The 15802-nt window shown below is 42.3% G+C and overlaps 6 protein-coding genes across 7 annotated transcripts; 3 read left to right on the forward strand and 3 right to left on the reverse strand.

Moving 5' to 3' along the window:
* Positions 1-995: 995 nt before the first annotated feature.
* BCIN_06g04140 (hypothetical protein) lies at positions 996-3005 on the reverse strand. Its single transcript, XM_001547126.2, has 5 exons — positions 2775-3005; positions 2582-2724; positions 1719-2530; positions 1317-1672; positions 996-1264 (listed from the first exon to the last, which is right to left on the reverse strand). The coding sequence occupies exons 1-5, from the start codon at positions 2898-2900 to the stop codon at positions 1127-1129; spliced, it is 1575 nt and encodes a 524-aa protein (XP_001547176.1). The 5' UTR covers positions 2901-3005; the 3' UTR covers positions 996-1126.
* A 1459-nt stretch (positions 3006-4464) lies between these two features.
* BCIN_06g04150 (hypothetical protein) lies at positions 4465-5806 on the forward strand. Its single transcript, XM_024693505.1, has 2 exons — positions 4465-5355; positions 5415-5806. Exons 1-2 carry the CDS (start codon positions 4762-4764, stop codon positions 5604-5606), a joined length of 786 nt encoding a protein of 261 aa, XP_024549291.1. The 5' UTR covers positions 4465-4761; the 3' UTR covers positions 5607-5806.
* Positions 5807-6976: 1170 nt separating this feature from the next.
* Positions 6977-8702, forward strand: BCIN_06g04160 (hypothetical protein). The gene is made up of 2 exons (XM_001547123.2): positions 6977-7350; positions 7410-8702. The coding sequence occupies exons 1-2, from the start codon at positions 7275-7277 to the stop codon at positions 8204-8206; spliced, it is 873 nt and encodes a 290-aa protein (XP_001547173.1). The 5' UTR covers positions 6977-7274; the 3' UTR covers positions 8207-8702.
* Positions 8703-8856: 154 nt separating this feature from the next.
* On the forward strand, positions 8857-11471 carry BCIN_06g04170 (hypothetical protein). Of its 2 annotated transcripts, XM_024693507.1 has the most exons (2): positions 8857-11069; positions 11348-11471. In XM_024693507.1, the coding sequence occupies exon 1, from the start codon at positions 9156-9158 to the stop codon at positions 10923-10925; it is 1770 nt and encodes a 589-aa protein (XP_024549292.1). In that variant the 5' UTR covers positions 8857-9155; the 3' UTR covers positions 10926-11069; positions 11348-11471. The 2 variants fall into 2 exon arrangements, with proteins under 2 accessions (XP_024549292.1, XP_024549293.1); XM_024693506.1 differs by having other exon boundaries at positions 8857-11471.
* A 103-nt stretch (positions 11472-11574) lies between these two features.
* BCIN_06g04180 (hypothetical protein) lies at positions 11575-12801 on the reverse strand. Its single transcript, XM_001547121.2, has one exon. It carries the CDS (start codon positions 12673-12675, stop codon positions 11875-11877), a length of 801 nt encoding a protein of 266 aa, XP_001547171.1. The 5' UTR covers positions 12676-12801; the 3' UTR covers positions 11575-11874.
* A 171-nt stretch (positions 12802-12972) lies between these two features.
* BCIN_06g04190 (hypothetical protein) lies at positions 12973-13930 on the reverse strand. Its single transcript, XM_024693508.1, has 2 exons — positions 13469-13930; positions 12973-13400 (listed from the first exon to the last, which is right to left on the reverse strand). The coding sequence occupies exons 1-2, from the start codon at positions 13848-13850 to the stop codon at positions 13120-13122; spliced, it is 663 nt and encodes a 220-aa protein (XP_024549294.1). The 5' UTR covers positions 13851-13930; the 3' UTR covers positions 12973-13119.
* Positions 13931-15802: the final 1872 nt, after the last annotated feature.

A 15802-nucleotide genomic window follows, 5' to 3' on the forward strand; every position in this document is an offset into this window, starting at 1 on the left:
GACCAGGCATGGTACCTGGCGGCCTAACACTGTTTTCGGGACGGGGCAAAGCTTAATAAATAAATCGTACGTGTTGAGTTGCTTCTTTTCTTGCAATCAGGATGATGGCGCGGCATCCGTTGGAAGACCCTATTCGTGGGCCAGTATGACTGGGGATAGCGATCTGCGGATCTTCAACAGCATAACGCCTCCGACTGAATCATAAATGCGACTAGTGAAACTTAGGAGCTGCGATAACATATATACATAATTGTTGTGAAATTAGGCTGACTTTCTGCTTCAATCAATTTCCCTATTGAAGTTCGAAATGAATTGTTTCCATCATTTATAATGAAATCACTTTGAGATGAAAGGAGTAAAATTTTCATAATTCATGTCGTAGAACGTGCAGACGCCTCGCTCGGTTAAACATTGATACTGGCAGGAGGGTTGAGTCGAGAAGTGGGCCGCGGCAGCTCAGGCGGCCCCACGTGCCCGCTTCCCTGTCGGTAGTACAGAATTTATGTGGATACTAGTGACTAAAATATAACAGCTTGGCAGCGGACACTAGAATTATGATTCGATATTGACAGAAATTTGCATCCTGCATCCCAGTAGTTCTCTTGAAAGCCCCGGATTTGCAGATAGACGGCCCACAGGGCCAGAACTATTTGATACTTCTATCACTCCTTTCAACATGTACATAGCTACCTAAGTATTAGGTAAGGAAGATCCGAGTTCGATTGAAAATAAAAACAGTCTCCACCTCGCCTATCCTTGAAAGACCATAACTTTGAGTTTGGGTATCCATATTTGTGTAACGGCGAAAGGTGGACCAGATTTACTGCAAGGTTTCCGAACTTTGACAAAAACTGTTAATGTAGGGCTTGTTGATGCGTTTAAAGCTTAAAAGCTATTGAAAAGAGGAAATCATGGCAGCACCATCTGCGACATTTGCACGAAATTTCATGAGACATATCAAAGGAAAAATTCAAGACCGCCAGAGGAACGCGAGGTATAGATGTATAAGTCATTAAATTTGGTTTCATTAATTTTGTTTTCGTCAAAAAGATCATGCGCTAGGGTTTTAAGTTGACCGATTCCGCATCAAAAGTACTCCTCGAATATTACGTGGTTTACCAAAACTTTATACTGCCATAGCAGACTCTGGCTTGGAATGATCTGATGCTGTGGATTCAGTCTCGTTGTACAGAGCGTCCTTGAGCTCCAACTCGACCTTTTCACCGAACGTAACGTTGATCTCTTCCAATGTCAAACCCATAGTCTGTGAAGTCATTAGCAAAAGAAACATGCAAAGTAGGCGATGGAATTATTACTTCTGGGAACCAAATGACAATCATGATGGTAGTGACAACAGTCACGCAGATGAGAATCATATAGAATTTCCATCCGATGTTATTCAAGCCAACGGAGACGGGAGCACTATACGCGATAGCATTTCCGAAGAAACTTAAATATGTGATGGTGGATCCTTCACTACGTAGATGGGTCGGCCAGATTTCAGAACCGTAAACGTAGGAAGTACATTCGATCGTCGAAGTGAAGAAGGCTCCCATGATAAAGTAGAGAGCGACAAGCGCCCTGACACCAGGGCCTGCAGGCGTACCAAGATAGTACTTGACCAGTGCAGCCATTGTACTAAGAATAGCAGCCATTCCGAAACCACCAATAACTAAGCAAGGTCAGCAGGGTCCATCAATAGGTTCGAGGTAACTCACTCAGAAGCTTTCGCCTTCCAATGCGGTCCAAAAGAACAACGTTAATACCGCATCCAATAACAGCGCACACAGACCAGACAATGCCAAGCCCTAATTGAACAACAGTACCAAAACCAAGACCGGCCATAAATGTGGGGATGAGATTTGCGATTGCAGTGATACCAGTACCTTGACCCATAGTCCAGAGAATGATCGAAATGAAGGCGCGCTTTCTGAGATGTGGTGTGGAGAAGATATAGATGAAACCTTTTGGTAGAGATTTCTCGGTATCAACTTGAGCCCTAATCTGAACTGCTTCAGCACGGGCTAGAGTATTATAAGGGTCTGCTTTAGTCTTGTGCAAGTATTCCAAAACTTGCTTGGCCTCTGTATCTCTTCCTTTCTCCATCAACCATCTTGGAGATTCGGGCAGAAACCAAAGGGACACGAGGAGAAGACAAGCAACTCCACAGAGTACAATGAAGACCAGTCTCCATTGATAATCTGCTTTGACAAAATTGAACCCCAACGCGCAAACTGCAGCCATGATATACGCGGTGACGATACCGACACCTTGAAGCCCAACAAGCATGCCACGGTTGTGAGGAGGAGCGACTTCACTCATGTAAACTGGAGAGTTGGCGAGAACCATGCCTGCACCGACACCGGTAAGAACACGCCCTGCGATAAACATAGCAACGTTGACAGCTCCAGCTGAAATAGCAGCAGCGAAAATCACAATACCCGCAGCCACAGCATTGGCAATTCGTCGCCCGAACTTGTTGGATATTGGGGCTTGTAAGAGAGAGCCAACCATAGCACCACCTAGAAATCTATTTGGAGCCGATCAGTGGAGTACAAGGCAAAGGATTTATCTCACTTACCCTCCAAGCATTGCATCTGTGAGCTGCAGAGCCTGAGAATTGGTCAAAAACTTGGCGATGAATGTCGGCTGAGCAACTGTGCCAGAGATTGCGTTGGCAGCGAAACCATAAAGAAAACCACCAAGACAAGCCGTCACCAAGACCTGAGAATCGTCAGTAGTTGTCATTTTCCAGAAGAAGCACTATTCCAAACCATAACGTTCACAAAACTTGTGTGTCGTGGGATATCAACTCCATCTTCCTGGCCGGAATTAACCCTCTCTAGGGGTTGCTTCTCTTCAGTCTGTGCTACAGGTGCCTTGACCTCTACTTCTGCCATATTGAAAATTGAATGATAAATTGCTTGGGTCGACAGTCTAGAATAGAAACGACTGATTGCAAGTGCTGTCAAAGTACCGTCTGAACTGACAAAGAGACTCAAGCCAGGTGCGAGCAAGCTTATAATAAATCAATTATCTTCCAAATGATCGAATAAATCAATGGCTACCACGCCTCATAGAATCAGGGATTATCCACCCGATGATAACCAAATACAGCACTCGCCGACACTACATGTGAGTTTTTGCTGACATCCAAAGTTTATTCTCCGAGTTTTGACTAGGGGTTCGCGGCAAGTATCAAATCGGTCTTCACGAGGTAAACTTTAGGCTAGGTCGGACCATCTACACCACATGTTGCAAGGGTCATAAGATATCATTGATTGATGTTTGCCATAAGAATATTATTAATCTTCAACCTACCCTATGAGACTACAGAAATCGTAAACTATGATTTCAATAGAGAAGATTGTATCAAACTATATTCCGATATTGGGAGTATAAGATTTAGCAATAAGAATTGAGTTATTTTATATAAAGATCTACAAAACTAAGAAAAACTATTATAAATTCTTGATTTTGCTTCAATGTTAAGATTAACTGTTTATATTAATTAGTTATTATGTAGTAAGTATCTTTCATTCTTATTTTCATTTCTATTTTCATTTTTGTTTCTTCGATTTTAGAATTGAAGCAAGTAAATTATCCAAATAAGAGTAGGCTCTCTAAAGTCTTTTTCTTCTTCCTTTGTTTCTTTATTTTATTCAATATTTTAATTAATTTATAATGTATCTTTAATCCCAATAAAAACAATACTAATGATAATATAAAACTCTATTCATTTTTCTAATATAAGGAATCGGAAAAGCTAATAATAGAACTAGAAAATTTATATTAAATCATTCGATAAAGATCTCATACAACTAATATAAAAATACACTAAAGAAACCAAAAAAAAAAATGATTTGAATAATCCAATGAACTGTATTCTATGGATATTGATATGGTACGTCGGAACTGTATTTTGCAGTTTTTATGGCTTCATAGGACTGGTTTTAGATATACTGAATAGGCGTTGGAAAACTTTTTCACGAATTGGCTTCTGACGAACTTCGTCAAACGCCATTCAGCTCCAGCGTAGCAGAACTACTAATTTGTGGTTATCAGAAGGATGAAGTCGCCACTTCAAAGTTTCTCGTCATTTTCACAGATCATCCTGACATGCTACCAACTTAGCATTGAAAATCCAGACGCTCGGCCTACCCCAGAACATGCAGAATTAGCTTGATTCCTTGCCCCGCCATCAATTGTTCTTGGCGAACGTGTAGATAAGAAGTGACAAGAATTGACTAAAGCATCTATGACTGTAGATTCTTCTTTGCGTGAAATCAAATTTAACTTTAAATATGACACAGAAGCTTTGTTGCAAAGTCAGGAGTGGCAGTCTTTTCAGACTGTAAGGAATACTGTGGGTTGTCGCCCACAAGTTTGCCGGCATATAATCGAGACTGACAAGGTGGGGATTGTGATTAATTACACGTACACCGCTAAAATAGTACCCGCAGTGGATAAAGATGTTAGAGCTTTACTAGCCAGCGCCACCACCAATCACTCGACTCTCCACACGTTCGGAGGCTTCACAACTCGCTTGATATTTTACATTGTCTCACTTAACCATGATTAACCACGTCAATTAAAACCGCTTGGTTGGCCATAAGCATGCAGCAGTAATATCTCCTATATCATACTACTGTTGCTCTGACCAAATTCGCTCTCTAGAAATATACCCTTTAACTCCAACTCGAGTCAGTTACCGTATTGTATAATTTTTTTTATTCATTTTTTTTTTACATCACCTACAAAATGGAAGTTTCAGAGGCTGTCGTTTACCCTGTCCTCAAAGGCAAGGTTGCGATAGTAACCGGCGGTTCACAAGGCATGGGAAAGGCCACAGCGTCAGTCTTCTTACGAGCTGGTGCCCAAGTGGTTATCGCCGATGTGAAAGAAGTCGAGGGTCAAGCAACTGAGAAAGAGTTGTCGCAGTTTGGGGAGATCATATTTGTGCGATGCGATATCTCCAAGTCGGCGGACGTTCAAAATCTCATCGCGGTAACAGTCGAGAGATTTGGCAAGCTTGATGTAGCTGTTAACAACGCTGCTCTCACGCCGGACAAGACACAGCTTATCGATTTTGATGAGGACTACTGGAATACTCTCGTGGGAATCAACCTTACGGGAACAGCACTATGTTGCAAGTGGGAAATGCAACAGATGGCAAAACAGGGCACTAAAGGCTCTATAGTCAATATTGCATCTATCAACGCTTTTAGGCCACAACCAAACATGCCTGCTTATACAGCAACGAAGCATGCTATCATTGGCTTGACAAAACATGCTTCTGTAGAGGGAGGACCAAAGGGTATCAGAGTAAATGCTGTTGCACCGGGTGCTATCTTCGTGAGTTTACCTGTATGTTGCAATAGTATAGCATTTCAACAACACTAACGCAAAAGTAGAGCGATATGTCAGCCGCAGCATTGGAAATTATGGGAACTACTATGGAAGCGTTTGCCCCAACGGTCAGCAACTTGCATCGTTTCGGAATGGCTCATGAAGTCGCACAAGCCTCGTTGTGGCTCTCGTCAGACAATTCCTCATATGTCACTGGTGTTTGTTTGCCCGTGGATGGAGGATATTTGGCTAAGTAGCCTAGGATGTTGCTTGCTTGTATCAACTGAAAGGATAGAAAATGATTATCAGGGTGTATTCTGACGTCGCTCAGTACCTTGTTCTGACCTCGTAAACTTTGATTACTTTGCAATTGATTGTCAAATTTCCATCTCATCGTCATCTGACATCTTGACACGTTTTGTGCTAGCATTCCGTATGACAACCCAGAAAGATCTCAACTCAATGATTGAAATTCACGTAGCTGTAAATATGAGCACACGTATCCACTCGCCCAGAGCTTGACAGAAGAAACAAACCTGGGGTACATTAGTATAGAGTTCGTCCCTACGTAAGGTGCTAGTTGAGTCTTGGAGCCAGAGGCTAGGCTCGTATCTCTTCAACAACGTTAGCCCATCTAACTATCAGACCACTCTGTATGCCACGAGAAGATTTTGTCTTGTAGTAATGACCATACATCTTGATCAAGCCGCGGTAGGCGATTCAAAATAACTAATCGGTGATGGTTGCTCCCATAATTCCAAATTCGGCAAGAAAAGTCCAATTCTAGTTATGAGGGATGCAGGAGGTCATAGTTCCACATTCATCGCTCCTTGGCATGGGGTTTTTTTTGCTAATGATAATCAGATGCTTCCTTTGAAAGTCGAGGCTTGCTCCTGTTTGCCAGGGGTCAATATCAGATTCTTGGCAGCCTTTTTCACCTTGATTGCGTTCCCCACCATGTTACATAAACAGCTTAATACACTCTATATTCACGTGCAAAGAGTTACACCAATAAGCCTCTATTTCAATAAGATTTGTCCTCATTTCGTATTTCCGGGGCGAAGAATTTGATTTTATTCTCAAGCGAATACTTGTTTTACCCACTTTTACTTCAGCCTCGAGAGAAACCAGGGTCTGGAATAAGCTTAGTGTGAGTCCTGATGTGTTGATTTTTACGGTAGTCTTGAGTCATGCCTTTGCAATTCGATCGCTGTCTAGAATGGGGAAACAGCTGAACTAGAGAGAGCGAATTGATCCTCAGAACCACGTGCGATAGGTGCAATTGTTACGAGGCTCAATGGCTAGAGATACTAAGCCCAGTCCACGAATACCTGCATTAAAACTTGCCGCAAAATATAGAAGGGGGACCCATATGCCCTTGTCCGGTACAGGGAACGGTTGAGTTCAGGAAGAAACACTTGCCCCGCTATTTGGGAAACCGGAATCAATTCCTGTACCCACTTGAGTCCAAGTAATAATTGCACTGGTCTATCAGATATGTGTTGGCTCATTAGATGAGACGGATCTTTGAATAAACGGTGTATTCGAAGAAAAGCGTCTTTGCGACTGGCATTAAACCAGTGTTTACCAGAATTTGCAATCTAATACATATCGATCTCCAGAACATGGGACTTGTGCCGACTGTTCAGACTACATTAGAGAGACCTGCAAGATTTGTGGTTGGTTGTCAGATTCCATGGTGAAATATTGCCCCATATACAATGCATTTCTAGCACACGGTAGTGGAGGAAAAGCTGAATCTCGTGTCAGGGGTAATGAGAGGCTGGGAAAGTCAAGTTTGGTTACTATGTAATTGACCCATATCCCATGTTCGATAGATATATCGAAAATTCCAGCTAGAATTAGAGGTCTCGTCACATCAGCTGAGCCAAAAAAAAAAAACAAAAAAAAAAACAAAGTCAAAGATGAAACTGCCGTCACAGGTTGCAGAACCTCGGATCCATGAGGGTAAATTGGCTATTGTAACTGGGTCAGCCAGAAGTAAGCTCTTGCCCTGAATCCCTAACATTTGCATACTCGTGATGCTCATCAGAGTCTAGGTATTGGTGCTGGAATAGTGAGAAAGCTGGCAAGCAAAGGCTGCAACATCGTTATCAACTACGCTACGACGGGCTCTGATGATGCCGCAGCCACTCTCAAAGCAGAGCTCGAATCGAAGCATTTTATTAAAGCGATAACTGTGCGTGCAGATATAAGTACATCTGCTGGCTGCGAACAGATTATCGCTGCTGCGAAAGAGAATTTCAAAAACTCCAATACTGGCGCGCTACAGGTCGATATACTGGTGCACAATGCTGCAATTTTATATGTCGGTCCACTGGAGAGTGTTATTGAAAAAGAGTTTCACCATATCTATGCTGTAAATGTCTTGGGTCCTGCGCTATTGACAGCAGCTTGCAAGCCCTTTCTGCCCACTGATCGTTCTGGCCGCATTGTGATGATGTCTAGTATCAATCCCAAAATTGGGACGCCGCACACAACATTGTACTCGGGTACGAAAGCGGCCATGGAGGCAATGACTCGTGTGTGGGCTAGAGAATTGGCGGAAAGGGCAACAGTCAATGCTATCAATCCTGGGCCTGTTATGACTGACATGTATTTATCTTCTTCTGAAGAAGTTAAACAGGGCCTGGCTTTGTGGAATCCATTGACGCCATTGGCGCCAGTCAGAGAAACCGACAGCCTCGACGTCAGAGAATTAGGCAATCGGTTGGGTGGAAGAGCGGCTTATGATCATGAGATTGCAGGCATTATTGCTATCATCTGCGATCCGGATTCATCGTGGATGACGGGAAGTTTGATAAGTGCTAATGGCGGGCTATCTTTCAGCATGTAAGCGCTAGTGGGTAGGAGGAAATTCAGACGCTACGAAATACTTTCCGTACCATCATGTGTGACGAAAGCGAGTATGTGTATTCAAGTGGTAAGTTCAATACCGAGAGCTGGCGATACGAGCATACTTTTCAAAAAGGATCCGCGATGTTCCAGCACGATGCCTGAGTGAACGAAACGACCCCGGGACATTTCATCGTTCCGTAGTCGTTCAACACCATAGCTTCTACCTGGCAGCTCGTGATATATTGGGACATTCCGAGCTCCGATGAGAATTACTTCGTTGTGATAACATAAGTTCAGCTTAATGAGTGTGTCGACGTGTATGCTCTGTTGTCGAGGCATACGGCGTCGTTGCAAGTACACTCAGTGTGGACAAAATGAAGGACAAAGTCATGTTCATCAAATTCATCTTGCGAAATTCAACAAGGAAGCAACTAATCAATGCTCCCCTTTGAATTCTGAAGATGGAGAAATGTTAAAAAATTCAAAATAATCCAAAAGTTTGAATCTTTGTCGTTGTGAAGTTAATTTTTTCCCACGGTGGCCAAGACACAGAGTGACATTCAATATCGTGCACAGACCATTGGCCGCCACCAGTTCAGTGGAACATTGACGACGACCTGAAAATCGATATTATTGCTTGGGATTTGTGGCAATGATTGAGCCCCAGACTGTTTCCCTCCACAAACAGCAATCAACACTCTACTATTCTGTAATATGAAAAGCCTGTGTTACGAAGATCTCGACGTACAATACTCCTCGATCGCCACTGTGTATGCCCCGACAGGATAGTGGCTCCTTCGATTTCTGCTTTCTTGACATTTGCTCTCCACTTTTGACTTCCATCCTAATGAATTGAGAGTCTGATTAAGCAGCTCGTCGGAGGTACTAGCTGCCACCAAGATACGTATCCGGTACGACGCGCCGAAAGACAACGGTAAAGTACAAACATGACGCGAACTAAGTTGATCAACATGGATTCTGGAGCACTTGAACCTTGCGCTATCAATGCCATGCCATCATATCTTGCAGCTTCTCATGCATGGTCTGATAACATGTTTGCAATACAGACTGATTACAAGAACACGCTTGGTGGAGCCATGATCGAGACTTCCGTCCGCACACTTTTTCCCAACATAAAATATTGCTGGATCGATACGATATGCATCGATCAAAATGACGAAGCAGATAAGAAACTTCAAATACCTCTGATGGGTGACATATATGGAAATGCGCAAGCGGTTGTGGTTATTACAACTTGTGATTTCCCACGTTGGATGACACAGAATTACTTGGATCAACTCACCAGGGACCTAGGTGAAGCTATTGCAATTTCTAGGGAGGAGGAATATACAGAATCCATGTCGGAGTACTGGTCGCATGGGGATGGGCGACAAAAAATCATTGAGGGGATGGATTGCCTCGAATTATTCACCAGGACCCGATGGGCTGATCGAATCTGGACATTGCAGGAGTATATTCTTGCTCGACAAGTCGTTTGGGTTGGCAAAGAAAACGTATGCCTCAGAATAGATGATGTGATGTTTAGTGCACTGCCTGATTTATGTGATGTCTTCAATATCGGGGAAGCAATAGGTGGGAGGTATGCTAAGGTCTATGACTTTTATACTGGCATGGTGAATGCTGGAGCTGGGAAAATCGACCAGACTCGTGTCATGGAGCTCTTGGGAAACCGCTCGGCTTCCTTTCCAGATGATGAGATCTATGGTGCAATGGCAGCTTCGGGAGTAGTCATAACACCAGGAGTAGTAACTGGACAAGACAATGTTTGGGCCCTTTGGTGGGAGGAAGCAATACGTCAAGGGCATCATCGTTGGGCGTTTCTTCCTCCTGTCATATCTGAATCCACCAGCACAAACTGCATAATGCCACCGTTCAAGTCGCGTCACAAATCCTCACAGTATTCTGGACTCGATACAGTACATGTTAAAGAGGGTAAAGTTATCATTTCCGATGGGAGCGTAAACATGCAAGGCCGCTGGGCCGGTTCATGTCGCATAATAAGGCGCTTAGGTAAAGTTTATCGAGATTTGAACGGGGGTCTCTGTCGAGATATAACAATGATACTTTTCGCCAGTGGTCGTTGGAAACTAGCTTTACGGCTTGTTGCAGCATTCGGTGGGGGGAGGTATTCCTGGAAGCAAAGTTTAGCAATTGCGCAGGTTCTACAAGCGAACTATCATGGTGCTAGAAAGACCGCTCGCTCGGAAAAAGGGCACACGATGGTTTTCCGTAAGCTTACAGAGTTTCAAAGAACAATCTGGGGCGATTTTATGAGGCTTATGATGAGTCAAATGATTCCATTGAATGATGGAATAGCATATCTCGCCTGTATCAAGAACACTTCAAAGTCAACGGATATCATCGTAGTGAGCGATGATCATCAGCCTTTAAACAGGCTTCACGCTCTTGATTTCGGTATACAAGATGTTAGCGAAAGATCTCCTTTCATGATTGTTTCAGCACCAAAAACTGATGTAAAAGTTTACGATGGGGCTCCTGCCAAACCTCTTCATAAAATTGGAATGTCTCTGCCAACGATTGTTTGTAAAACATTGCGCAAAGCAATTGTTTACAAGTGCCATTTCATCAACTCAAATTCACATGAATTCAATATTGGGGGCAAGGCATGTTGGTTTTGCTCAAAGACTACCAACGTTAGAGGATCTCAAGAAGGCGCTGAAATTTTTTATTCATGACATAGTGCCTACCCGAATTGAGTTAAGAAACAAACAGACATCAGAAACTTATGGCAGTCTGTTCGGGAAGTTCTTGACCCTTATCTGCATACACAGCATGATGTCGACACGTATTTTCACACCCATCATCTCTCACCGCAAAAGGTTAGTAAGCAAAGTTCATAAAATTTAGTCCATCCAGGTTTTTCTGTGTTCTTTGCGTGGTTTTACTACCTCACCAAGAACGGTAACCCAAGTTATAGATGGGACAGTGGATTTGCCCAGGCATAGATATGGTTTTGTAAGGAAGGCATAAAGAAGCACGAGACATGCATATGATTTCTTCTGCAACCTGTTAATTGATTATTTTTATTGGCCAATCAATATTGTGATTCTGAGCGATAGTCATGTAAACTTAACTTGCTGACATTTGAATTCGCCAGTGCCATCTAACTCAGAGTAGCTAACGGACAAGTTTAAATTTTTCAGATCAAACCCCAGAACAGCTGGACAGTTTTTACACTTGAAATGGTGATGAATGCGCAACGAATACCTTTATATATTGGATTGAGGAGTTATGCATAACCAAACTTTCTTAAAGTTGCTATCAGAGACGCTCTGTTGGTGAACCTTTTGTGAAGTTTCATGTTCATTGCCTCAACATGTTCCTTGGCCTTCTATGATTTTGTGGAGAGAAAAGTATACTAAATTCTAGCGTCAAACGAAATGAATAAACGCAGTCATGATCAAAAGCTTGACATGCTATAGGTTTTGAGCTGGCAGCTGTAGAGATATACATTTATGTATTAGTTACTTACCAATCTTTGGAGGAATGATAGCGCGAGCGTGGCATCTCCATACTTAACGGCCGTTGACGTGAGCATATCGGCAAAATGATCGGCAAATCACAGTGACATTCAGGGGCACACGCCATGAAAAAGCCTAATTGGGTTGTTGATAACAGTGGCCGTCATCTACTCCCCGCGTCCATTTCTGCCATGTCTCTCTCCTCTTCAGATGTATAGTCCCAGAATTTCCAAGGAATAGTCTCAAATTTACAATGCACTTCTTTCATCCCCAACATTCCCCCCTCTTCTAGGCCGGCCACCCACTCACTGAATATGTTCTTCCATTTTCCAGCTTCGGAGAAAAATCCAGCTTCTGCTTTGAATTCTTCTTCCCCTTCTTTACTATTCCAATAGTGCATATACCTCATGACTCTAGTTTGCTTTTCCTCAAACTCGACCGATTCGTTCACCCAACCTTTTACTGCCTTTCCGTTGTATGCACTTTTACCCGACCTCTTTCCAGGCGCAACAAGGTAAATCAACCCTTTCAGATCATTTATTCTCTTCTTTTTCTCATCCTCTATATTTTCCGGGAAATAGATGTCCGTCATTCCAGTATAATCAGTCAACATGTTCCAGAAGTCGCCTGATAGTCCAGCATGCGTAATGATCGGCTCTTTCCCTCCTGAAAGCTCTCTTATTACTTTCAATTGTCCTTCGTGAATATCTGATTCCTCGAATTTTTGTATCGCTTCAAAAGTATTCCAGCCAGTAATGAGCCAAATTTCTTCAGGCTGTTCAATCAATCGACCCCATACTCCATGTTCGAAACCTGGCTGCGATTCCTTTGCAAGCGGCTTGATGATTTCGAGCCACTTCTTTCCTTCCTCTGATTTACTGTCTGAGATGATTTTATCAACGGGGATTTGAATTACAATCCATGATGTAGGAGACGTCAGGTGTGAAGCCTGGAATTTAGACATGTTTGATTTAATCTTTGGACATCTGGAGTTGTTATAAATGGTAAGATATCTGATTTCAGTTGTCTTTATTGAGCAATAATGGCTTATTATATGGCTTTTAGAGGGTTGGTGAGTAGCACCTCTGGCTGAAGATATGAGTATAAATAGAATTCGCTGACTGTATCTATTCTGCTCGGGCGGGATGATTATTTTGGCCCCTGTAATTCGGGGCCAAGAAAGCTGCAAGAGATTCATTGCCTGTCACCTGACGTCATTAATAATCAACAATTAACTTCAACTCACATCCTTCTTTCACGTTGACGAGGCAAATTATGGAAGCCAGAGCAGGCGTGAGACCACTTTCTGTTGTAACTTTCTTGCTTGATAATTTAAACGGCTCGTAAGAGACTGGTGTGGCTACCTCGCCTTCGACTTTGAATGTCTCAGGATGTCGATTTCTCCATTTTAATAGTTTTTCCATCTTCCTCCCAATATTCTCGAACATTGATCTATCATGGTATGTAACCTGACACACATCAGTTCTAGTGCCCTTAGCTTATTTTTTGCCTCCTGAAGTTTGTCAATAACTTCTTGTTTCTCAAACGCTGATTCCTCCTCTTTCGACTCCGGAAATTCCGCTTTCAGATGCTTAAAAGTACAGACTTGTTCCATGATTATGGAAAGAACCTTGTTTGACTCTAGAAGATCTGCTTTCATGATCTCGATGTTGCTGTTGATCTCTTCTCCTAAGGTGACTTCAGATCAATATTCGAACGCAAAATGTTGGGGCCATCTTGGAAGTTCAAGAACTGACCTTGATCAGCATCAATTTGTGTCTTACACGTATAAAATCGTTGTAGTTCCCCCTTTGCCATAGTGAGCCTTTTTATAAATTCATCGAATTGAAACTGGGCTAAAGCAGAAGCTATGAAGTTATCGAGTTCCTTCATTCTCTCAAGATCACGAACTCGCACTGCAACGGCAGTATCCTCATCTAATTGGGGACGAAATCCGGCGCTCAAATCGTTTGATTTGGCTCCTGTATTTTTATCAGACGCAGAAATCTTAACATTGAACCCATTTGATCCATTGTTGGGCTCAGCAGTTGACTGGAGTATCTCATGAAGATCACTCAACATGGGTGAATATTCCGCCTTTATAGAACAATTCGGGACTGGTGAATCAGAAGAAGACATTGATATCCCAGTAGTTAGAATGGGTGCGTTTATCTTCTCTTTTTTTTGGGATGGGATCGCTCATGTGCGCAGATGTAGCCTGAACCTAGAGAGGAAAGTTCTACCAAGCGCTTGTTTATGGCTACGAACATAAAGATTCCCCAACAATATTCTTACGAGGTGGCGTCTTTTGATTGTTCTTTCCCACAAAAATTTACTTTCAACATTGATGGGGCGAAAACTCACTTCACGAAAGAACGATTTATTGGGATCAGGGGGCAACATGCTAGTTCTACGTTTCTGAACTATTCCTGCACTTGAAACAATCACAATTGTGAGCTTTAAAGTGCCTTCAGCATCACTACTTGCGAAATCTAAAATAGTGAAGAAGGAGTGTTATATCATCTTACACTTGAGGTAGTAGAACAAAGTGTTGCAAGCATATCTTGCTCAGCAGACGGAAAAGTTAAACCAATTCGAGAGCTTGAAGGTACGCATATGAATACAGGTTCTGAGATTAGTTGTTGTGCCCTAACACCTAAAAAATACTATTGCACAGAATGGGTAGCAAAGTCTTAATCCTCTATGAAAACTTCCGCTCAAGTTTGCGTAATTCCGAAGTTCAGTATTAAGTTTACCTGATTATATCGAGCATTCCATTTTGACCGATTGATCATCATAGAGTTTGGAAGGTGATTTACCCACAGTACAGCTCAATTGTCGCAATACTGAGTGGCCAACAGAGAAAATCTGTCCGCATGGAAAATAGATGCGTACTTGTACTGGTGGCTTTTGCTCACTTGAAACCTATATCGCTGTCTTGATAACCGTAGTTCGTCATGGCTTCGATGCTAGTTCCGTCCGTGTCCTTCAAATAAAAATTGGAGGGTCCTGATTCTTTCCCCTGCAATTGAATGGGCTATCAATCGTCTAGTCTAACTAAAATGACTCTTACCACTGTCAGATAAAAAGCTTAATGTTCACTACCACAGTTGTATTCCATGACTTTTGTAGTTTGATGCTCCTCTTCTTATTACATTTCCTCTCTATTTCAATGGCAACCTCACGAAAAACTCCATTCTTTCAATTGTCTGTATGACCTCTGCTTCCCATCCTCTCAATTATCTACTTGACGTAAAACTCAACGCCCGATGAAGAGTATGTTGAACCAATACAACAGAATTAAGCTGGTTAACAAACATCAGCCGTTCCAACAAATGGTTCCTTTAAAAAGGAAGAGGGATGAGACTAATGACCACTTTCCTGCTTTTAATCATATGCATAGATTTTGGTGGGTAGCTGCGAATTTCACGGTCAATTCTACAAGCAGATATCATCGTAACCCTGATCCTCTTATCACCCTCTAGTTCTTTCTGGATTTGACAATCTCATTATCGACTGAAGACATCACAGAAAAGATGATCCCCCAAATTAATTGTCATTTTTGTGGTTACTATGCCAAATAAAACAAGAAGATGAAACCACCAAAAGCTCCGTCAATTGAGAGAACTTGAGCCTAGATAAAATCTGTATGTTTGCTTTGAAGTATCAGGTGCCACAATTCGATAATGTTTCATGAACAGCAAAGTTTAATGAAAGCTGCCATGCTATGAAGATACGAAGCACAGTTTTTGGACCAAAAGTGAAACATTGATTAATGCAGAGAAGTATTTGATGTTCACGTCACATGGAATTCAAGAGGTGGTTGGCTATGAAGGGGGCCGATAAAGGAGTTTGAGCAAGGCGAATTCGGTTTCTTTGCCAAGGCAGGTTAATTGGAGCCTTTTAAAGACTCCTTTAAACACAGTTAGGACAATAAAGATCTAATCGAAAAGTTGCTTTGTGCTAAGATCTGTAATATCAGAAGAATATTTGGCACAAAGTAACCTGACACTGCCGCGTTTGCATGATAATATGCTGACTCATAAGTCCAATCTATTCTGCGGTCCAGATCGATTCACATCATGCGCCTT

The sequence above is a fragment of the Botrytis cinerea genome, chromosome 6 (assembly GCF_000143535.2).
Source record: "Botrytis cinerea B05.10 chromosome 6, complete sequence".
In the NCBI taxonomy this organism is placed as follows: Eukaryota; Fungi; Ascomycota; class Leotiomycetes; order Helotiales; family Sclerotiniaceae; genus Botrytis; species Botrytis cinerea.